The sequence below is a fragment of the Lytechinus pictus genome, unplaced genomic scaffold (assembly GCF_037042905.1).
Source record: "Lytechinus pictus isolate F3 Inbred unplaced genomic scaffold, Lp3.0 scaffold_19, whole genome shotgun sequence".
NCBI classification, from domain to species: Eukaryota; Metazoa; Echinodermata; class Echinoidea; order Temnopleuroida; family Toxopneustidae; genus Lytechinus; species Lytechinus pictus.
In genome coordinates this window covers 12,914,069-12,938,657 of record NW_026974140.1, presented here as the reverse complement: position 1 = coordinate 12,938,657, position 24,589 = coordinate 12,914,069, and the positions used below count along the sequence as shown (strand labels likewise).

At 38.2% G+C, this 24,589-nt stretch overlaps 2 protein-coding genes across 2 annotated transcripts in view; both read right to left on the bottom strand.

Annotated features, from left to right (window-relative positions):
• LOC129260875 (cytoplasmic dynein 2 heavy chain 1) overlaps window positions 1-24,589 on the bottom strand; it is a 76,818-nt gene that overhangs the window by 5,144 nt on the left and 47,085 nt on the right. The window contains exons 55-74 of the mRNA XM_064114544.1: window positions 24,031-24,244; window positions 23,280-23,531; window positions 21,924-21,944; window positions 20,200-20,298; window positions 19,524-19,647; window positions 18,928-19,091; window positions 17,198-17,317; window positions 16,590-16,724; window positions 15,899-16,042; window positions 14,586-14,741; window positions 13,957-14,070; window positions 13,146-13,277; window positions 12,720-12,792; window positions 12,123-12,283; window positions 11,402-11,527; window positions 10,754-10,864; window positions 9,939-10,176; window positions 9,054-9,256; window positions 1,182-1,403; window positions 333-548 (exon numbers count right to left, since the gene is read on the bottom strand). Of these exons, the coding sequence (XP_063970614.1) occupies window positions 333-548; window positions 1,182-1,403; window positions 9,054-9,256; window positions 9,939-10,176; window positions 10,754-10,864; window positions 11,402-11,527; window positions 12,123-12,283; window positions 12,720-12,792; window positions 13,146-13,277; window positions 13,957-14,070; window positions 14,586-14,741; window positions 15,899-16,042; window positions 16,590-16,724; window positions 17,198-17,317; window positions 18,928-19,091; window positions 19,524-19,647; window positions 20,200-20,298; window positions 21,924-21,944; window positions 23,280-23,531; window positions 24,031-24,244 (3,025 nt within the window). The remainder of the gene's footprint in view (window positions 1-332; window positions 549-1,181; window positions 1,404-9,053; window positions 9,257-9,938; window positions 10,177-10,753; window positions 10,865-11,401; window positions 11,528-12,122; window positions 12,284-12,719; window positions 12,793-13,145; window positions 13,278-13,956; window positions 14,071-14,585; window positions 14,742-15,898; window positions 16,043-16,589; window positions 16,725-17,197; window positions 17,318-18,927; window positions 19,092-19,523; window positions 19,648-20,199; window positions 20,299-21,923; window positions 21,945-23,279; window positions 23,532-24,030; window positions 24,245-24,589) is intronic.
• On the bottom strand, window positions 6,668-7,911 carry LOC135157744 (uncharacterized). The gene has a single exon (XM_064114545.1). It carries the CDS (start codon window positions 7,826-7,828, stop codon window positions 6,752-6,754), a length of 1,077 nt encoding a protein of 358 aa, XP_063970615.1. The 5' UTR covers window positions 7,829-7,911; the 3' UTR covers window positions 6,668-6,751.

The following is a 24,589-nucleotide window of genomic DNA, read 5'->3' as shown; positions in this document are numbered from 1 at the left end:
TTACTCTCCATTAATTAATGAAGCTCCAAACATGATCATTATTTATCTAAAGACATTTGCAGTACTATTAGCAGATGTCTGCATATTAAATACAACATACTCTGCACATTCTTAGTATGTACGATTTCTCACTTTTCTGTATCCGACTGTTTTTTAATTGTTATGTGGATGCTGGGGACAATTCTTAAATCATATCCAGCATAAAAAAAACTACAGAAATTTGATCAGTAAATAAAAGAAATAATAATAATATATTAAGGCCTTTTAAGTTGCTTCCAATAAATCTAATTGGAAGCTATTCATAATTTCCTCCTATTGAGAATACAACTGACCTCTTGCTTGAGTAGATTACTAGCCAGGGCTTGGACCTCACTGGTCAGCAGTGATGTTCCTCTGATGACCTTACTGAGGGCTGCCAGTGTGGAGTGGACAAACTGGACCAGTTGAAGGGCATTGTACCTCTCTAACTGAATGAAAGAATCAATGGGTCCCTGGGTTCCGCTACGGTCACTCGGAGGTTGAACCTTGGTCTGGATCAAGTTGGAGCCCTGTGTGAATGTTATGGGGTCAGATGATTAAAGTAAAGTCAGTCAGGAATATAACAGTCATTTATTCTACTTGAAATTGTGTCAAAGCCACCACTATGATTATAATTTGTATGCTGTTGGAGGTATTGAACGTACCTCTCTTTCAATCAAATATTACACACTCTAGTACGATGGACTACAAATTTCTTACTATGGCATAAACACATATTTTACAACCAGTCTTCCATATTACCCTTAAATTTAGGTAACTTAACAAAATGATGTAAATCCAGAGGTTTTCTAGCTCTGTTTGTGCTAAAAACAACCGATTAGAAGGGAAAAGAAGCTGAGTGGGATTTCTGCTAAAAGGCATGGCTAAAAGTGACTTAGAATTTTAACTGGAATGATTTATCATTTGTTTTCATGTGTTAAAGTCCTGCATCTTTCTCTCATAGAATAGTCTGCTAGGTGCTATTAAGGAATCGATCTACAACATATGGTTCCCCTACAATGTAATATTTGAGAGGAACTCTGATTATTGATATACCTAACTACAAAATCCTTACATCTGACTAGCTGAGAGCAAATCAGTCAGTGAACATCACTGACAAAACTTTTCATGAAACACTTCCCAACTAAACCCATTAATCATACCTGGTTGAGTTTCTTCCATAGGCTCAGTATAGGGCCTAGTTCTGTGTTCCACTTCTCAGTATCAAACTTCTCTGCTGCTTCATCAGACCGACGTAAGATCTTGAGCTGAGAGATGACCTGTCCGCTGATGATCCTCTGTGAGGAACGCTCTATGTTGGCTGGTAGACCAAAGAAAGATGGCTTATCGTCATCAGGAAACTTGGACACCATCTCAGTGAAGTCCTGTCAGGTCAAGATAGACAATAATGAGTTATGATATCATCCAAAAAATACAGCTTTGAATATACGGATGTTTGGTAGTTGTCTTTCAAATCCAGAGTTTGGACTCTGAAAGATATACTGGAAGCTTTAATTCCTGTAGCTTATTTTTCAATTGAAAGGGTTCGCGCCGACGACCACACAACACGGACACGACTCACAAGGGCTGAGGTTTCATTGGGTTCTTTTATTTACCAAGGGAAAACAGCCTCGGTCAGACACTAATTCCGCATTTTGCTTCGACATCTTAAGTACATGAAAGGAAGTCCTTGCAGAAGTCTTCTATACTTCAAAGTTAAACTTTCTTCTGTAGGGACAAGTCTCCTCCTCAACAACAAACAGTGGGAATGCCCTTGCTACTGCCAGTGTGTCATGAGTCACTGGACTCTCTCCCTATCTAACAATAAAAGTGCAATGGTGCACATCAAAGTACAAAAGCATCCCTAAAGGGGGTACATGAATTGGCATTACTGCTACTCCTAAAAAGGCGGGAAAGAATTAGCCAATGAGCAGAGAGGGAAAGAGTAAGTCAAAGTTGGTAGAAGTACAGAGAGGGAGAAAGAGTACTAAAGATAAAGTTGGCAGATATAATGTGAAATATAGATTCATTTTATACATTATATACTGAAATGAAATAATAAAACAAAGTATCCTTTTGACTAGATTTTTGAAAGAAATATTATACAAGAAAAATCCAATTTACAACATCTTCCCCACGATTAATGTCATAATGTTTGAAACAAAGATACATGTAAAACACAAAAAATACAATATCTTCCCCACATTCCATGCAATAACAGTTGCTATCTGCGGTAATTGCATGTAATTCAAAATGAAATTAAGTGCTTACTACAGTAAGCTAAACATGCAAAAAAATTTATGTCGAACATTATAGAATATTAATCACACTCTATATCAAATTCATACAAGACAAAAAGTCTCTCTAAAAGAAATAATCTTTTCTCTTCACTTTGGTAATACCGACACTGGGAGATGTAGTCGATTTCTGTGTTGTCCTTTGTTCACCCGACGGGACCTCCGACGCTCGACCTCATGATTCATATTATCATGTCGAGATCTGTCTTCTCCAAGAGGTTCATTCTGTAGTATGGCATCTTCAGCCGCATTGGTTTCTTCACTGGGAACATTTCTACCAGTGGAATCATTCTCTCCGCAAGAGCCATTTTGATTAAGGGTGACTGGTCTCTCTTCACCAGATGTAAGCCTATCAGGCTCTGAGGGTTCCCACAAGAAGGTGAAGTAGGGGGTAGTGTTCTCTGAAGTGGGCAACGGTTGTGACTTCACTTGGTCCTCTAGCTTATCCTGTGGAGTAGGAATTGCTATTTCCTTCCGTGGGTCAGGAATCAACAATCTCCTGTTGACTACCTTTGTTGGTCCTCCAAACATGGGTCGGATTTTATACACGTCACCCATCTCGTTCACTGCTGTCACGATGAAGGGGTCCCTTAAGACCTTGTCTTCAAGTTTATGACGTCCTTCAAATGCACATTTCTTCAGTAGTACCCTTGCGCCGATGCTGAGAGGTGAACTCATAGGGAGGGCGTCATGCCTCGTCTTCTCACTATTCTGTATCATCTCCATATTCTGCTGCGCTAACATGTGGGCCTGTTGGAGTGACTTAGAGTGTTCTGACACAAAGTCTTCATCCCAATCTGCATGTCCATTCCCTATGAGTTGGTCCAGTGGGGTGTTGGGCTCTCGTCCATACAGAAGTCGGTACGGTGACAATCCAGTTGTCCCATGTGGAGTACAATTGTACAAGAATACCAACTGGCCAATAAGCCCAGGCCACTTCTTTCGACGGTCAGGATCAAGGGAGCGAATTATACCACACAAGGTTCGGTTAAATCTCTCTGTCTGCCCGTTTCCTTGGGGATAGTAAGGAGTGGTATGTGTCTTTTCAATGCCATATAGCTTGCATAACTCTCGTACCAACGAACTTTCGAAATTTCGCCCCTGATCTGAATGAATTCGAAGTGGAGCACCGTAGTGAACGATCCAACCATCAATCAAAGCACGTGCTACTACTGCGGCGGTTTGGTTCTTGCAAGGAATGGCTTGAGCAAATTTGGTGAAGGCGTCTGTGATAACTAAGACATCCTCATATCCACCTTGGCCCTTGTCGAGCTTGAGGAAGTCTATCGCGATTAACTCAAGGGGTCTGAATGCCAACAGATGCCGTCTTGGGGTCCGAATAGCTGGCGTTGGAGTCTTGGATGTAACACAGACAAAACACTTCCTGATGTGTCCTCTCACATCATTGCACATACCTGGCCAAAAGCACCTTTCCCGTAGGATTGCTAAGGTTCTATTGATGCCTTGGTGGCCCCATTGGTCGTGGGCCATTTCCATCATCTTTTCTTGGAGACTCTTTGGTACAAGAAGCTGTCTTCTTTGAGGATGTTTTGATTCTGTTGGTTGCCTATACAGGACTCCCTTGTATTCTATAATGCTAGCTCGCTCCTTCAACCAGGACTTTATTTCTGCATTCTCTTGTTTGATTTCATCCTCAGACTTCCATTCACACCTGAGATAACGTCTGCACACAGAGAGTGCATTGTCACTCTGTTGAAGAGTTTCAAGTTCTTCTACTGAGTATGATGGGTACACGCCAGGAACTCTCGGCGGCTCCTCATCTGCCAACTGGTCCCCGGAAACTACAACTTCTGCCGGGAGGACAGTAGTCACCGTCAGTGCTCCGATCATCTCTTTCACCTCGCCCTCATCGTTTCCAGGGCACCTGCTGAGTGCATCGGCACATCTGTTGAGTTTTCCAGGACGGTATCTGATATCAAGCTGAAAGGCTGCCAGCTGTGCTACCCACCTCTGTTCAGTGGCCCCCAACTGTGCAGTTTGAAGGTGGGCTAGAGGGTTGTTATCCGTGTATACAATACACTTAGCACCCAACAAATACCCTTTGAACTTCTCGACTACTGCCCATTTAAGGGCAAGAAGTTCTATCTTGAAGCTTGAGAAATCTGGATAATTCTTCTCGGCTCCACGTAGGCTACGGCTTGCAAACGAGATAGGGTGTAAATGTCCATTGTCATCTTTCTGTGACAAGCAGGCACCAAGTCCCTTTAGAGATGCATCAACCTCGAGTATGAATTCTTCTCCAAACTTGGGATAGGCAAGAACTGGTGTTGAAGACAGTCTCTCCTTAAGCTCATGAAATGACTCGTCTGCCTCTTTGGTCCACACAAAGCTTGTGTCTGGAGCGATATCCCCTGTCTTCCTTCTCCTTTTCTTACACTTCTGTCCAGTTAGTGCATGGAGTGGTGCTGTTATTCTGGTAAAGTCAGGCACAAACCTTCTGTAATATGAAGCAAGACCGAGGAAGGAGCATAATTCTGATCCGTTTTGAGGTACAGGCCACGACTTGATCCTTGATACCTTGCTTGGGTCTACCATGACACCCTTCTCAGTGACAATGTGCCCGAGGTGAGCTACTTCTTTCTTGAAGAACTGGCACTTTCCTCCTTTCAACTTCAGGCCATGTGTTGTTAGGCGGTCAAAGACTTCTCCGAGTGTTTCGAGGTGCTCCTCAAACGTTCTGGAAAAGACCAAAACATCATCAAGGTAGAGTATGACTTTTGTAAAGTTCATGTCACAGAAAATTGCCTCCATCACTCTCTGAAATGTGCTTGGGCTGTTGCATAGACCCTGAGGCATTCTTTCAAATTCATAGAGTCCCCAGGGTACACGGAAAGCAGTTAGGGGCACTGATTCTGTGTGCATAGTGATCTGGAAATATCCATGAGACAAGTCAAGGGAAGAGAAGTATTTGGCTCCATTCATTACTTCTAATGATTCGTCTATTCTGGGTAGCGGAAAGGAGTCTTTGACTGTTAATTTGTTCAATTGTCTATAATCAATACATAAGCGTAGTGCCCCTGATTTCTTCCTTACAAGAACGATCGGACTGGCATAGGGGCTAGTTGACCTCTTTATAATCTTACGTTCCAGCATGTCTTGTAATAGATCACGAACCTCTGAAGTCACGTGAGGAGCTATCCTTCGATAGGGCAGACGCACTGGCTTGTCAGAGGTCACTCTGATTTCATGTGGTACCATATCACAACATCCCAGGTCGAATTCATCTTTAGAAAATGCTGCTTCATGATCATGTAGGAGTTTAGCAATCCTAGATGCATCTTCATAAGCCATCCCATCTAGGCTGATGCCCTGAGGAAGCAGTATTTCCGTACCATCAGTGAAAGTGAATCTCTCCTGTGATGCTGATGCTGTCCTACTGGGAGGCTTGGTATCCATTGCTTGCTCTGGCTCATGTCCGTCGTCCTCCACTCCCGGCTCTGTCTTGGCAATCAATATATCACAGATATTAACCTCTAGCTGGTCATCTTTAGTTTGTAGACAAATTTCACAACGTTCTTCCACTTGTTTGGCAGATGCAATAGTTGAATGAGGTGGTACTATGAATTCTCTGTCTCCAGAATTCATCAGTAGAACATGCATGTCCCCATTTTCAGCACAACAGCCTTCAATGACTTCAACCTGGGAATCTCCAAACTGGCTGTTACCCTGGATAAGCCAGACACTTGACTCAGCATCTTCCCCACCTTGGAAAGGCCTAATTGCGCACTGTATTTGTTGTATCGTCCTGGCAGGCAAAACTACTCTTGTTGCCCCAGTAACAACCTCTCGTACATGTGCACTACCTGCAGTCTCGATGTCCAAGCAATCCTTCACCATCTGGAATTCCCCTTTCGCTCTCTCCAAAGGAAATAGTGCTCGAAGGGCATTGCATCCCAGCAGAATAGGGAAGTCTCTTTGTCTTTCCCCGCATGACTCTCGTTGTACGATTAGAAATCCTATTGTAGCTTTTTGACCGTTTACAGAAACATGGGTTCGGATGAAGCCTTCCACTGGTACTTTAGTTGGCCCCACACCAACAATTTTCACAGGTTTATTAAATGGGCTCACTTCTCCTACCGCTGCTTCCAACTGTCGATGAAACACGTCTGATGGTATAATGGATGCCTCTGCCCCAGTGTCGAGGATGCAGCCAATGGGTACACCAGCAACTTCTGCTATGACAGCTGGGCTTTCAGAAATCAAATCAGCTGTGTCAACTATCTCATCCATTGCTGGCACAACCTCTGCCACTGAAGTCTGTCTGCCTTGTGCCACACTGGATTCATTGACATCCTCTGAATTACCACCAAATGACACATCAGTTTGTGGATAGGTTGCAGTTCCTTCTATGGGCTCTTCTGTATAATATTGCTTTCTATTGTCCTCTGCCGTTTGGCCCTCAACAACAGAGGGGTCTAGTTTTCCTGCTGGGATGCGATATGTTGGTGAGGAATACTGGCAGCTCCTTGTGATGAGGACTGGTAGACTGTTGGCCTATTGAAACTGTCATGATTCTGCATGGTACCTGATTCCGTGCTCCAAGTGGGGAAGCTTTGATTCTCCTGATGCCAGTTGCCAGCAGAGTAATTATAATCATGTGCAGGGGAACCGTTAGGTATGTTGGGGCAGTCACGTCGTAGATGTCCCTTATGACCACAGCTGAAGCATCGTCCATCAGTCCTCTTTCTCTGAGGCTTTCCTCCTTTCAGTCTGGCTACTTCTCCCCTAAGTTGCTCCAACTCCGTCATTATAGCTTTCTGTTGTTCTACTACCTGTTGCACAAGCATGGAATCTTTCATGACTGCCCTTCCAACTTCGATATCTGCTTCTCTGACTCTGGGCCTCTGAGTGGTGGCAGTCTCCTGAAAGAGTTTGAGGGCTTCCTCACGAATCTTGGCGAATCCATTGGTTTCATGCATCATCTGTATTCGCCTCAACTCTCTCCTCACCCAAGCCTCCCGGGCACCATTGACAAATTGATCACTTAAGGTCTTGTTTTTCAACTGGCTTAAAGCTTCTCCTTGAGCTTGTGTAGTGGCAGCTTTTTCCATCTTGTTGTAGGTGCGAATCAGGGCACGGCTGAAGTCACAAAGTGATTCTCCATCTCTCTGTATGCGATTATGAAACTGACTACTGAGGGTCTGTGTGGTTTCCTGATAGCCAAAGCACAATTTCAGACGACTTACTATTTCATCAAAATCCTGTCTCTTTGATTCACTGAGACACATTATTTCCTCTCGTGCTGGTCCTGAAAGGTGATCTAGCAACAGTCGAGCTTTGCTACTCATTTCCATATTTTGGTTAGCAGTTACTCCATTAAATTCTTCAAGCCATTCTGACAAGGACATATCATCCGCATGATGTGGCATCCCTCGGAATTTTGGTAAGTTGCTCTGTAATATACTCTGTAATCCAATTGAACGGCGGAAGAATTGGGACAAAACATCCATATTCTCAGTCGTAGCTGATGATGAACTCGATCTGGTTTCCATGATCCTAGATTTGAATTTGGCACATAAAAAGAACTTTGCATACAGAATAGCGAAACCACAATACAATCACTGCACAAATCAGAGAAAAAAGAGCATACAAATGTTGTCCATTATTTTACATACAGTCTGACCGAGGCTGTTTAGAACCAGTCTAAAGTCATTCCAATTTTATGTTGTGCACGATGACACCAGGATAAGACCACATACACGTAAGTTCTCAAGATTTCTTCTAAGTCCGATATCTGCAGAGCCCGTACCAGATGGTCCCTTGTTGCTGATGATCCCACTTCTGACACCATTGAAAGGGTTCGCGCCGACGACCACACAACACGGACACGACTCACAAGGGCTGAGGTTTCATTGGGTTCTTTTATTTACCAAGGGAAAACAGCCTCGGTCAGACACTAATTCCGCATTTTGCTTCGACATCTTAAGTACATGAAAGGAAGTCCTTGCAGAAGTCTTCTATACTTCAAAGTTAAACTTTCTTCTGTAGGGACAAGTCTCCTCCTCAACAACAAACAGTGGGAATGCCCTTGCTACTGCCAGTGTGTCATGAGTCACTGGACTCTCTCCCTATCTAACAATAAAAGTGCAATGGTGCACATCAAAGTACAAAAGCATCCCTAAAGGGGGTACATGAATTGGCATTACTGCTACTCCTAAAAAGGCGGGAAAGAATTAGCCAATGAGCAGAGAGGGAAAGAGTAAGTCAAAGTTGGTAGAAGTACAGAGAGGGAGAAAGAGTACTAAAGATAAAGTTGGCAGATATAATGTGAAATATAGATTCATTTTATACATTATATACTGAAATGAAATAATAAAACAAAGTATCCTTTTGACTAGATTTTTGAAAGAAATATTATACAAGAAAAATCCAATTTACAACACAATCTATGATTGAAACCTTGCTTTTACTATTTCTAAAAATCCTTATTTTCATTCTGCATATTTTTACAAACAGAAGTATTCTTTATATAAAATTACAAGAAGGATACCAATTGGGAACCAGTTGTAAACACTTGAAAGCATTTAAGAATTTCTGTCATACTTCAAACTTTATTAAAAACGTTAAAAATCATAAGTTTTCTTTTGGGTACTGTTAGATATAGTCTGTTGCGACAATTCTATTGTAGACATATCAAGTACTCTTCAAAGTTTCAATGTAAGGTCATGACTAAACAGACCAGAAGTACAGCTGGGATAAGATCTGGACATTGGATACCTTGTAGTATGAAGATACTGGTATACTGTTTCCTCCAGGAAGCTTCTTTGACCTACGAGAACTGCTTCCTCCAAGCATATCTTTGTTGAAGTACTGGGCTAGGTAGGATCTCAGTACACGCATGTCAAAGGGATTGTCGACTCGACCACCATAGATGGCGTTCTCAAACAGCCCATAGATAAACTCAAACTGGACTTCTTTGCCTGTATTTACCAATACCCAGGGGAGAAAGAAAGAAAAAGAGTGGATTGAGTTAAGTGACTTCAGTGCAGTGCAAAAATTCAAATATACATATGGGGTCTATTTCATAAGATTTATAACTATGTTAACTACCATTGAAAGCTTGATTATGATTGGCTGCTGAGATCTGTTACCATAGAAGTTGCAATAATTATAACTCTTTATGAAACAGGGCCCCAGTAACAAAGTCTCTAGTCAGTACTATCTCACTAGAATTGGAGTCCATTGCATAGAATTACACATTAATCATTTGTGTACAGTGTGACATATGATGACTCTCCAGATTTTCATCTGGATACATAACTCAATGCAGCTTTGCAAACAGCAAATATTTTAATTTTTATATCCAAGACAATCTTCAACACCATAAAATGGACTATTACCAGACCAAACATTCCTAAGAATTGAATAATAGCTCTGCTGATGATCTCTGCACCATCTATAAGAATATTGAACAAACGCAAGAGTGATAAATGTTATAAAGCTAATTTTTGTGGGCATATATTTGGTCCTGAAAAACGTACTTCTTGTCATCGTTAGTAGAATGAGAGAATTTTGGAAAATTTTGGACAAGATAATGAAAACATTTGGTTAAAATAAAAGTGCACTTTAAGGAGCTAGAAGACACATATAAACGAGACTTACCTTTTCCATGGCATTGTCTATCAATGATATCTGCACCAGCTCTAAGATCTGACATGGAGAACTCATAGAACTTGGTCCAGCCTTGAGGGATGAAGTTCCTTCTCTCTTGACAGATAGCATGGAACCAAGCCAGGGCAAAGAGAGCCTGGGCTCGGACAACGTTGTTCTCCCTGCCAATGAATTCAGGGGTCCAGGAATCATAGCTACGCAGGAGATTCTTCTTGATACCTGGTGGAGCCTATAGAAAGGTAAGGCAAGTAATAGAGAATTGATCATGAAAGAATTAAAAACAATCACCTACTGCTGATGATAGAAATGAAAAAAGTCAATAAGCTTAATAAGTTCCCTAATTACGTATTATAAGCCTACATACATAAACACAATAAAATGTGAAAAATTTGGGCAATTATTAAAAATGTTTCATGGGAATTTTGTTATTTCATCATAAAATTTGCAGCTATTTTTATAATTTTGCATACTGAGTAGTGAAGGAGTTTCCTTGTGATCTGAACAACAGAGTTAAAATTCAATTTGTATTATTTATGCACGTCTGACAGAAAGAACGAAAAGGGAATTATACAATGTAAATAAACGTTCAATGACAAAATGTAATTATACAAAAACAATATAGTAAATTAATATCCACTTGCTGAAAGCAGTTTATCCAATCTTATAGGTTGTACAATCTTAGGTTTACAGCTAGAGAAACGCATCTCTTTAAAGCTTTCTGCTTGAAATTGAGCAATATCCCCTGCCATACAAGCCGCATACATTTGTTTATATTGATTTAATGCATAGGGGTACTAAAACCTTACCTCATACGTAATCTTGAGACTTGACTGTAGAAGGATTGTAGGGAATTTAGGATGACTCTCAGCAGTCAACCAAAGTCTAAAGTTATCATGTGGGCTCAAAGCGTTCATTTCCTAGATACAATGTAATAAGAATTAATCATGAGAACACTGAGATCATTCACAAAAGTCATCATTTGATGGACCAATTACAACTGCTTTATCAAGGATATCTTACTGGTGGTTCTTCTTGTGGGCCTTGCATAATGTTTTGTTATCATTAAACGTTTTATTTTTCTTATACATGTATGACAAGTGCATACCTAGAGGGTACATGGACCTATTATCATGGTATGACTTGATAAAGGATTTTATTAGAAGGGCACTTTAACCATCTGCACTGTCATGCCTTGTTCCTTTACACAGTCATTATAATCAACTGAACATAGCATTTATTTTCCATATTTTTTTAAATATATATCCACAAAACACTTTCATTTGTTCTTGTTGCAATCCAGTGAAAGATTTGGAACCATCTTCTATCATTAGGGTGAGGGGGAGGGATAACTTACATGGTATGTTTAAAACAAAAGATCATCACAATGATATTTCATACAATTGAAACTCCTCACTGGCTATTCAAGTTGCAAATCTGTTCATAATTTCACTAACCTTCTCAAGAGCAGGTAACCACGCAGTGACCAGATGAAGGTTCTTAAGACACAGCCATTCTCCATTCCTTGAACACTCATGAAGAAGCTGCATAGCAATATCAGCTTGACCTTGACCCATAGCAACCTATGCAGAAAATAAATTCAACATTGAGTCATTATGAAAGTCAGTGGTTAAATGAAATCCATTTCATCTCTTCATTTCGTATTTCATGAATGTACTTGTCTTTAGCTCCAGAGATTATAATTTGCTCTTTAGTGTAAATCAATAAAGACAGGAGAATTGGCAATAACTATACATATGGCTGCATTTCAGGTCATCCATATTACAAGCATACACCACCATCAAGAAATATCCAGGCACCTTTCTTTAGAAGACCCTTTGGGTAAGAAACAAGTTAGGATAATAGGAGAAGTAAAGGAAGTAAAACTGGTTCCATGACATTTTCTCTGAAGACAATTGCTCCGATGGAAAATCTGTACGATAAGCCAAGCATAAACTCTAACCTCTGAAACTAAATAAACACTAATCCTTATCTTTACATTATTCTGAAACAAAAACTCTTATTACAATCCTTACTCTAACCCTATGCCCTCTGAGATATTAAGACCGGAGCAAATGTTGTGTCACCGTAAAACTATACATCATGCATAAGAAATGAGGGCTGTATTGAAAATGACACTTCATTTTTTTAATGATAAAAATGGACTATATGACTGACCTCATGGTAGTGGTCGGCTCCAATGACCTCTGCAGCGACTTCCTGCAGTTCTTGGGTAGGATCAGCTCCAGGTGATATGATGATGAGGACGGGTTCACTAGGAACGGTGTCCTGATACAATCGCTTCAGGTTGATGGTTGGTGTGGTCAATTCCTTCATTCCTAAAATGAAAGGCAAATAGTTCCTCCATTATACAAAAGTTCATCATGAAAAAAATACATAATACTCTTTGTATTTATGTCAGGCAAATGAGAATGGCATGATTAATGATTCCATTGACCATATTTAATAACTTAATAAATTTTACAGAATTTTTATCAATTTTTTCAGCTGCTTTAAGAAGTCACTTATCATTACAGAATATAAGTATCCACATTCAAAAGACTTTCCAATCAAGCGCTAAGCACTATGTTTTCTCACAAGAATATGAGAAGTCTTAATTTTATCCTTATCTATTATGTTATATTATGACTATGATCATTTTGTTCATAATAAATTTGTTTCTTGTCTATGTAGTAGCACAATGAGTAATAATTTAGCAGAGAGTGTGCATCAGAAAAAGTTATCATTATTAAATCAATGTAGAATGTATCTCACCCAGTCCTCTCTGAGCAAAGAAGGTCATTGCACTTTGCAGCCTGTCAGGTCGAATGGCTTGGATGAGCAAAAGCTGTTATAGAGAGCAACAAGTACCAAAAGGTTACAGATTAATTCTTTACCCCAAGAAAAGGTAAGAATACAGTCTATACATATGAACACCGTTTACAACAGAATCATTCCACAGAAGTTTCCCCTTCCTTTATGGCTTGGGACCTATAACACTTAGGGATTGATCAACATGCTGATTTCTATAAATGATTACATTGACTAGTATGTTACAGGGTCCAGATTTTCTATGATTTTAGTGATTTTACCTACAATCTCTCTGATTTCAGACAAACTTGGAAACAAGACATAAATTCACAAGATTTTCATGATTTCTATGATAGCTGTGAACAGAAGTCAGAGGATTAAAAATCACACCTGTTGGAATGGTGTTATCTTCTTCTCTAGTGATGTTGGGAATTCATGCTCACACTGAGAGCTACGGTTGAACGGACCCCAAAGACCATTGTCTGTCAGGCTCAAACTCTGGCCTACAGATGAGAAGGTAGCCTGAATGGAGAGTGAGAAAATAGAGAGAATGATGAACAGGAAATAATTTTCTGAGCTAAAAATAATGCAAATTTGGTATTTGTTATGAGACTGACAAATATTCTAAAAACCTGTTATGAACACTACTGTTTTGTGTAGATGAAATGATCAGAGGCTAAATTGAGTCAAGTGGAAGTGAGAAGGTATTCATGCCAATGCTCCAGTCAAGCCAAAGTGACTTCAGGACAAAGTTGAAGCAAACATCAAATATTACCCTGGATGTTAAAGCCGGTGTAATAATATGCAGCACTTCGAAACAGAGTATAAATGTTACATATCATTGTCATTATTATGAGCTATTGAAATATTCAATAAAAAAACAAAAAAATAAATAAAAATCTGATTACATGTAACTTTCAGGGGATATCATAAAAGGTCAATCTTGACCAGCCAGAGTTTTAGGATCCAGTAAACTATCCCAATCACAAAAATTGATCTCTGTAAGGTCAAAACCGAGCATCTGTAACCATAACCAAGGGTGCCAAAAAATACTGTTGGATCCATTTCACAAATCTATACAAAATGCTGGAATTCTTAAACAAATTAGCTTTAGACCAATGAAATGACATACATTCAGTAGCTTATAACAGAAGTTTATATCTTTCTAGTGATAACAAGTATTATGAAACAGGGTCCTTACCATGAATGAAGCTAGAGCTTTGTGTCTATCTTGATCTACCCATGAAGGCATTGAACCACTCTGTTGGGATTCACGTACATCAGCAACTATCTGACCCAAGAATGCTTCCCATTCCTAAAAGATTATTTGGTAGAAATGTATGAAACAATGAATACATTCGCATACTTAATATATTATAAATGACATTAATATTCATCACAAAAGGACACATCATCTGTACAAATCAAATCTATATATTCTAAGAAAATTGTCATGACATAAATTAAATACAAAACAGATTGCGCCATATCTCGCAGGTATGTGTCTCTTGTGTTTTTTCTTGTTTCATTTGAGCTAACCCTTTGTCGGTGGACTTTTGCTTTATCTGTATTTGCAGATTATCTTTTTTTCATTTGTCACTGATATGTAATCTTTGTTTTGATTGCCTTAAATTTTGTGAATAAATGATACATATACACACGAGAGACAAATGGGCAAAGACAAAGTATAAGTTTTCCTTATTAATAATTGATACTACCAATGTTAATAATTACACTTTTTTTTGCATTTCAAGATAGATGCATCTCATAACACACCGAATGCATCACTGCTAGAGCAATGTTGTGATGATAAACTTATCAAGAACTTACATTTTCTTTGAAGTGGTTCGGATGCATGCCATGAACCAAGTGTAGGGCAAACATAAGTCTATCAGCCTTGAAGAGAGACTGACATACATACTCATAGACCAACATTTGAAGAGATTTGATCAGCATCTGAATTCTCATCTCTGTACTGCTTCCATCCTGTAGAAGAAAGTGCAAAAATTTCAAATATTAGAGATCAAAATCAATGAAGATTTTCAAAATATTAGAAGCTGCAAAGGCAGATCATTATTGATTTTTATTTTGCTTTTTTTTGTTGATTGATTTTTTTGTTGTTGATTGATAGATTTTTTTTTTTTTTGGGGGGGGGAGGGGGGTCATCAAGAAGAAATGTCATCATCATTAAAAAAGGCATCACAAGTATAATTGATGTTATGATAAGCAAGATTAAGGGATTGATTGACTTACATCCTACGAGGCTAAGAAACCACAAACACCTATGACATAAACCATTAATTTAATTTTATTATCATACACGGATAGACATATGTATATGAGGTGTTTATGATGAGTCTAGCCTTTAAAGGTCAAGTCCACCTCAGAAAAATGTTGATTTGAATCAATAGAGAAAAATCAGACAAGCACAATGCTGAAAATTTCATCAAAATCGGATGTAAAATAAGAAAGTTATGACATTTCAAAGTTTCGCTTATTTTTAACAAAATAGTTATATGAACGAGCCAGTTACATCCAAATGAGAGAGTCGATGATGTCACTCACTCACTATTTCTTTTGTTTTTTATTGTTTGAATTATACAATATTTCAATTTTTACGAATTTGACGATTAGGACCTCCTTGCCTGAAGCATAAAAATGTTAAAATAATGGAATTCCACGTGTTCAGGGAGGAATGAAACTTCATTTCACATGACAATGATGATAAAATAAAAATATTTCATATTTCATATAATAAAATACAAAAGAAATAGTGAGTGAGTGATGTCATCAGTTCCTCATTTGCATACCGACCGAGATGTGCATATAACTGTTTTGTGAAATGAAGCGAAACTTTAAAATGCCATAACTTTCTTATTTTACATCCGATTTTGATGAAATTTTCAATGCTTGTTTGATTTTTCTCTTTTAATTCAAATCAATTTTTTGTTGGGGTGACTTGTCCTTTAAGAGGCTCGGCCTGTAAGACAGAAGTTACTTCCATGGACCCTTTAACATTTAAACAGGGCAAAGACTGGTAAAGTGTGGAAGCATGGTATGATGGTCAATATTTTCTAGGATTTACCTTTATTATTCTTACTTTGTCACTGCTTTCTTTGAAATGAAAAGCTGATATATCTTACCATCCTGCCTTGTAATGCCTTTGAGAATAGACGTAGGAAGGCACTGAGACTGAAGCGATACATGTTATTCAGCTTAGCAAGGTCAGAGATCACAAAGAAGAGGGCACTACCATTCTCAGCCAGAGGCAAGTATGCAGCTCTTTCCTGCAGAAGAAGGAAACGAAGGAAACATGTGGAAATCTGTGTATAAAGATGACTCAAGGAAGACAAGAAAGTGGCATTGTAGTGTGCACTTGTTTTTACATCATTCATCAGGAATTTAAATGCTGACTTGGTTGGAGAAGCATGAAGAGTTGACACTTCAAACAGGAACGTTACTGTCAATCACCTTAACATCATCATAATAATCATAATTACCACCGCCATCATAATAATCATCACCACCGCCATCATCATAATCATCATCATCATCATCATCATCACCACCACCACCATCATCATCATCATCACCATCACCATCATCATCATCATCATCACCATCATCATCATCATCACCACCACCATCATCATCACCACCACCACCATCATCATCACCACCACCACCATCACCATCATCATCATCATCATCACCATCACTGCCATCACCACCACCACCACCATCACCACCATCATCATCATCATCATCATCACCATCATCATCGTCATACTCCTCCTCATCACCATCACCATCGCGAATCTTCATCAATCTTACCTGATCTAATGATTCCTGTAGCTGAACAGATTCTACCAGAGACTGTGTGATGGTCTGACTGCTTTCTTTGGTCTTATTCAAAGACTCCAACAGAGCTTTGTTCTCTAAGATATTTCCTTCTGCCTTTGCTAGAGTCTGCAGACAATCAAACATAAGATTTTATGATATGGTATAAAGATCCTCTTGCAGCTTTTCTAGTTTAAGCAAAGCATTATCTATTCATGTTGTAAGGTAAGACTAATTTCTTCAAAGCATCTTCATCAAAGGCCGATTTACTATGTTTGGCAACTTACTCAGGGTTATTTTCGGAATTGTTTAAAGAAAGGTTATGACTTCTCCTGCTTGTGCAAGGTTAAACATTGCCGGTTTAAATGTAATTTCTAATGTCATAATGTCATTTGATCATGTCTTCCTTTGACAATTTGAGTGAAATCCTAGGTTTGGATTGGCTGAGAACACTGGTTCTTGTCAGAGCTGAAAACTTAATGAAACAAGGTCCTGGAATCTGAAAACTTTGCCTTTCCAGTAGAAGGAATAGTAAAATTGTGAATAGTTCATACAAGTGCAACCCAATGGCATCAGCAAGTGATTGGAACATGGATACTTACCTCCAACAGGCTTTCCTCTAGTTGAGCTAGCTGAATCTTAAGATCTTCCTCTTGTTTGAGTAATGCAGTCTTCCTCACCTCTAGCTCAGGCTTCTCATGCTGGATAGTGGCAGCTAGAAGCTATAAAAACACATTAACAAATACAACTGAAATAGAGAACATTACAAAATTCAGGGCTATGATTCAACAGAGATGAAGAACCCAATTACAATATTTGGCCAGAAGTTGGCACATTGAACAGCAGTCTTATTTGCATTGGCCTTTTGGCTTCATTGCTCAATGAGATTATGGTGGTCTCCTATTATGACTGGCACAATATAATGGTAAACAGACTGGCTTTAGTTCTCCTACACATCTTTCATTATACAAATAGCGAATAGGCATGAGTGCGATGGTGCGAGATTTCGCATGAGGTGAAAGAAAGATGCTCTATTCAACGAGGCGTTAGCCGAGTTGAATAGAGTGTTTCTTTCTTTCACCGAATGCGAAATCTCGCACCATTGCATGAATAAGAATATTCGCTATTTGTGTTGTACAACGTCTCGGAGTTTAGCGAATTTATGAAAAAACAAAGAGTTTTTCCTGCAGTAATCTATGAAAAGGGAGCAAAAATATGAAAAGCGAAAAGCAAAATCCCACAAGCGAACACCTCGGGCAGCATTGCGCATTTAGCCAGCAGGCTATACGAGTATTGCACCTGCATTTTTACTGAGCGCAATGAATTGAATCGTATTGTGACGTCACCTCCTAAAGCCGTGCAACGGTACATCATTACGTCTTACCCCCGTTTGGGAACGGACCGCAGTTCGGATTGCAAACTGCGGTATTTCACCCCATTTTGTGTTTGAAAATCTAAAACATCATTTCCAAGCCCTGGGGGTCGTTTCATAAAGCTGTTCGTAAGTTAAGAGCGACTTTGATCATCGCCAATTGTACCATTTACCGCAAGACATGATCACCAGTCGCTCTTAACTTACGAACAGCTTTATGAAACACCCGCCTGATCAACCCCGCTTGGCCAGGTAATCCCCACAGGCCAGATTATGAGCGTTGAGCCAAGGACGAAATGATAACAACAGCTGTGCTATTACGTAAGTCTTCTCTGCCTGTAGAAGGACCTTCGGAATTAAATTATTGTATTCGATATTTAATCACGTTTTCAAAGGCATATTGTATTCAGAAATTCAATGCTAGCCCATTTTCAATTTCGAACAAAGAAAATCAACCTCGAAATAAGGAAAGTAAGTGAATAAAAAATGGCGACATGTTTTCCCGGACCGCACTCGGGCTGTTGTGTTATCTTCGGACCGAGGTCAAGAAACAGGTGTTTTGATACTTACATTGCATGCCTGGGGCAGTAGGGTTTTCGTACTTGGAGAAGAGGGGTATAGTGTTATCAAACGGAGCTCTTTCGTCATGTTTTGGATGGTACGTCTTTTGTGCAACGGTACGAATGTTTGACATTCAGCCTCCCATTTGCTCGCGTACAACAAGCTAAGTAGGCGTTGTACAATAGTTTCTTATATGACCAGTAAGATGAGCAACAATGTAAAGACAAGAACTGAGAGGATGAATATTACATTTGGTGGTTTTTCTTTCCTGAAGAAATACTTCACATACTACTCGAACAGAACTTGAAATATTACAATTCTGCAACTGAAAGTCAAATTTGCAATAGATTTTTGCTGCTGTTGCTGCTTCCTGTCTGAATCAAAGCCAATAATTATTACCTGTCCAGTAAGACCAGCCCTAGTGGTGGTGAAGTTAACCTCTGAGATGATGGATGCTGCATCAGGTGGTATCTCAGGGTTTGGATTCCTAGTCGTCATGAAAAGACGGAAGTCCTCATGGTAATCAATCACCTTGTCACCGACCTGAACCACAAACCTAGGACCTGGTGGAATAATGAAAAATACATTGGAAAACTTATTTGGTCAAAGCACTGCAAATCAGGGAATAACTTACTGACTTTCCTGAGAAAATTGATGAGAAAGTCAAAATCTTCATAGACACAATCAATCAGAAGTTAAAATTTGGTAGCCTCTATTTCATCCAACAAATTCACCAAGGTGTTGAGTCACAAAATCACTTCCCTTCAACCCCCTTCCCTCCAAATCACAAAAACCATCTACCCTTAACCCCACCCCCCATTATTCTGCCACAAGGTTATAATAGCATTGTAACCATTGGGATGAAAATACTTTTCTTTTTATTTAGCCAGGGGCATTGATTTTCTCTTTTCTTATTCCTTCAAGGTGTGTGTGTGTGTGTGTAAGGAAGGGTGGGGGTGTTATGTCACAAAATATTGATACAGTTTAGTTAATACCTTGACTGATGAGATCAGCCCTAAGCAGAGGATAGAGGACTGGTTCAATCTTATCCATCTCCTGGATGATGAGAGTCTTTCCAAACCGAACGGCCAACTCAAGGGCTGTAGAGAAACTAGCATCCTGTGAACGTAGAAAATAAAAGGGGTATAAAAAAATCATAAAGCAGGCACAGAGAATAGACAGTCTTTTTTTTTTATAAAGAAAATGGGTATTGGATAGAAAATCTGATAAAGTTAAGTTCCTTCTTTAGAACAGTGAAATGAGGACACATAAAAGCACTGACTTGTTTTCTCTATCTCCCCTCTCTTTCTTTCTCATCATATCTGTTTGATTCCCTACATAATATCATTTCAAAAATATTTTTTCCAGCACTAAAATACATACATGAGTAATTCAATGTATACATATTTACCACATTAGGGTATGTTTGAAGAGATTGTAGTAGAATGTAAAATAAATACTCCATCTATCTCTATATCCCCTCCATACAATTTCTATTTCACTGTTCATTTTCCATTTTCTTTCTTCTATATGTTTCTCTAAAGTAAACAAACAGCAAAGGTAATAATAATACCTTGCCATACAATCTCATTAACGCTATATACTCTTAACATCTATGTGATTCTGAATAGACAAGACCTCCTATTAACCTCAAGGTGAAAGGTTACTGACCTGTTGATTGATGACCTCTAACCTTGCTTCTTTAAGATGTGTCTTCAGCCATTCCGTTGCCCTCAGAGATGGATCAATCAAGAATGGTCTCAGAGAACTCTGTCACATTATAAAAATAAGTTTAATGATTCTGTTTTCAAAAGCATTATTTTCCAATGTATCAATCTAATTTGACATATTTCATTCCTTCCCCCGCCCTTCGAAATGCTTTTATTAATCAAGGAGTTCAAAATATATTTCGTAATAAGATTTTCCTTTATCATTCCCAACTTTTGCATAAATAAAAACACAATACGTAACAAATTTAGCCACATCTCCCTTGACAATTTAGCAATAGCTTCAAAATATAGCTTTAAAATGATAAACAAAATAAGGGCTATATATTACCATCATAGAATATTGGGAATGCAGTTGCTTGCTCGAAAAACATGTTTAGAATTCTAAACTATAACTAATCACTGTACACTCACAAATAGAAATGTATTCAAAAATTGGCATAAAGATGAAATTGCCATATTTATGGTTTGAATAATGGATGACTTTATATTGCTTTAAAATATCACCAAATGTAAGATAAAGATTATATGAGATTTATGTGCTTGAATGAAAACGTTACATTTTGTGCATACTTATAACATAAACGAGGTGGAAATGGAGCATGTAATAGTAAAAAGATATGATGATAAAGATACTGCTTCAAGAGAAAATCATAATCCTATGAAAATGAAAAGTCATGGAACAATTTTGTTGTTGATTTGGATAGTGTGCAGTCTTTTCAAACATTAATATAATTTCAGAACTGTAATTATGAAAGAATAGCAGTCATATCGACTGACAGCTTTACATAAAATAAATATAGTATTCTATGACATCATATAATCTTAAAACAGGTAATTATCTAAAATGGAATGTATTTATGACTATAATCCTAAAATGAAAAAAAAAAGAGAGAAACAAACTGATACCATATAGAAGAATAGCACACATGACTAGTAGAATGACATGAAGAGAATTTAAAAATGTCTATCTATATTTTGTAATACACATGTCACAGATACCTAGGGTTCTGAACAGACGGATGATCAATATGAAATGGCTTGACCCTCTAATACCATGACAGAACAAGGGAGCATTTCACAAAGAATTTTTCAGTATTTTTCACTGACAGGTGTTATAAGCTACTGGAAATCCTTACATCTGATTGGTTCAGAGCAAATTAGCCAGTGTACATCACTGACACGATGCTTCCTGAAACACTTCCCTGGACCTTCTGAAGTCTATAATACATCAAACTAATAGATTATTAACTATTATCAACATAAAAATTGTTTCTTTGAAAAAAGACTTGATGCAAGAACTTTATGAGTTATGAGACTGGCAGACTTGAGAAGATTTTAACTCTTCACAACATTAGGTCATAAATCACACAGATATTTGGTGAAATGCTTATTTTGTAAAAATACTTTTTACAGAGCCTCTATTACGAACAAACATCAATGGTGCACTTTCATATTTGATAAATGTGTGTGACTGTACGACAGTGAATCAGGAGAAAAAGAGAGAAAGAGAAATGGAGTGATGGGTACTTCAACTACAAACACAGCAAACACCAGATACCATCACCAATGAATCTGTTTAACAGAAGTGCATAGATAAGACCAGAACTCTACAGGATGTTAAGTGATGAAGGAGAGTAAAAAAAAATCTTTGAAACATTATCTTACCTTTATGGACATATCATTGGTCTGTTAAAAAATGTTTGCAAAGAAAACTTGGATTATCTACCATTGTTAGAATGCAGTAGCATGCATTTTGTGATGTTATATCTGCTTCATAGAAAGCATGGTGATGAATGGGAAACTCCCCACCCCTTCACCCCATGTAAAGTTCATTGCACAGATGTTGAAAATCATCTCTAACGCTACAAATATGATAGGGCCATGTCACCCATGCCCTTATGGAAACAACCTGGGTACATTACGCTCATTCTTGTTTGAATTATACAATATTTTATGATATACCAAAATGGTCTCCAATATACTTGGAAAGGATTCATGGTTTATATAAAAGCTGATTATTATTATCATTATCATTATATCTATTATTTTGTATGAACAAAAGAAGAAATTGTTTTGCCAATGACTAACAGAAGTCTTCAAATAAGAAAAAAGACACTGATGTGCAAATACATCTAATAATGTCACTTTCCACTGCTTTCTACGCAAAAAGTGCTATTCTGGACATTTGAAATGTTCCCTAGGCTTTTTCAAAAAGTCTGCTTGTCAACTCTAAACAAATTTTTGTTCTATATCATGATGATAATACAACAGATGGAACATTTGAGTCAATTATTGCCTCAAATCAAAAAGCCTGAAATCACTTGAGTTGTTTAAACACTCAATGTTTATCTTTGAGTGATAACTGGAAACTGCTTCATTTAAAAGCATGCAAGTAAATGCAACTTCTTTGATTTCATGCTACATGCTTGTTTGCAAAACACACCAATACAGACTGTCTATCATTCAGTAATAAAACACACAGCGATCAAATCAATACATGGAGAAAAAGCAGTGACTGCAATACATGCAATCTAAATATGTGTGAATTTACATCCTTCAAATAACCATATTTTGTTGGTTTTATCAACTTTGAAGTACCAATGATGTGATACATGAATCTTTGTATTGTGGACGAGAGTAATCCAACCATATTCCACTTCCGGTAGTCTACAGGTCACATGAGTTCTATTGTGAAACCAAATAACATTAATAATTGACTCTGATCATAGTCAATCTACAAGGTTCATGATAATCGTGAGGGGATTATTTTGAATACTCATCTGTTCATTGTTGTGCTAAAAATATATGCAAATTGCACTTTACTGTTGAGATCTATTAAAAAAAGCGATACAAGTTTTCTTGCAATATTGGAGTAAATTATTCTTTGAATGTAATATTTTCCAGTGTACAATGACTAAGATATGTGCATCTTTTAAATTTTTTTGTATATACATATTGCCAATGATGAGAATCCTCACATTTTGAGTGAATAAAAAAGAAATCCTTGAACTTTGAACTGACCTGGAGTATCATCACTGCATTCTCCACAGACAGCTCATCACTAGGCAATCCCTCGCCCTTCCATGTCAGCTGCTCACTCTCAGTGCTGAGGAAACGCCTCATGTCAAAGCGCTCCAGACCGCAGAGTTTACTCCACTCAGCAAGTTTCTGCTTACGTTCATCTTCAGGTGATGACGTGAGATAGGTGATGAATCCAGCAGCGCATTGGGCCTTCTTGGGTAGGGTTTCCAACTCGGTGTTCAGTTCAGATACCTAGATCAGGAGGAAGGAAGTGGATTACAGATTAAGAAATGAAAACTGATTTTAGACTAAAAGAAGTACTGATTCTGCTTCTGTTCATCCTTTGAATGGTGATATTGGCAGTACATTGGACCTTCTTGGGTCTTGTGTTCAGGTCAGATACCTACAGAGTGGGAATAAGTGAAGATTAGGAAATGACATATGACTTTCAAATTACAAATAAAACAGCTTTAGCTGTCACTCATCTGTTGGTACATACTTAATAACAGTTTTGGGCTTTCATGAGTAGCATCTCAAGTTCTGTGTTCATTTCAGATATTTAGATGATGGAGATGATGAAAGTCATAGAGGATTCTGTAACTATATTTTTTTATTTCAAAGAAGTATTCAGATATGTAAAAACCAGGAGCCTGTTTCATGATACTTGTTTCAAATTACAAATGATAAGCTAATGTTATAAGTTTCTTCAACCATTTAATGAGTTGGGCTTTGACAGGATTAATAAGCATACCTGGTTGTTCCATCTCTGGTATTCTCCTTCCAGCTTGCCAATGAGATTCTCAGCCGAGGCAATTGTTTCTTGTTCCTTCTCAAGCTCATACTTGAGCTTAGCAGCTTCCTCATTGAGCTTCTGAAACCTTCTCTTGTACTCGTCAACTCGGTGATCAACATCAGCTAGACCCTTGGATAGCTTATCAATACGGCCTACAGCCTTCTCAAGGTTCCTAGGAGAGAAATGGTGAGAGAAAGAGAGAGAGAGAGAGAGAGGGGGGGGGGTAAGGAAAGACAGATAAAAGAAGGAGAGAAAAAGAGTGAGAACAGATACAGAAGAGGTCAAATAGAGGGGAAGGAAAGAAAAATAAAATGACAAAGAGAGAAAGCAATGTAATCCATGAACAAATATTTTTCCATGGCAATCTTTACTCCAAAAGTAAGAAAAATAAGATAATTTAACATTACACAAATCATCATTACCACAATTCAATGCCTATATCATTTAGTATTTTTAAAAATAATATAATTTTAAGTTCTTAGATATATAACTTTCTGTTTGTATATTACAACTGGTA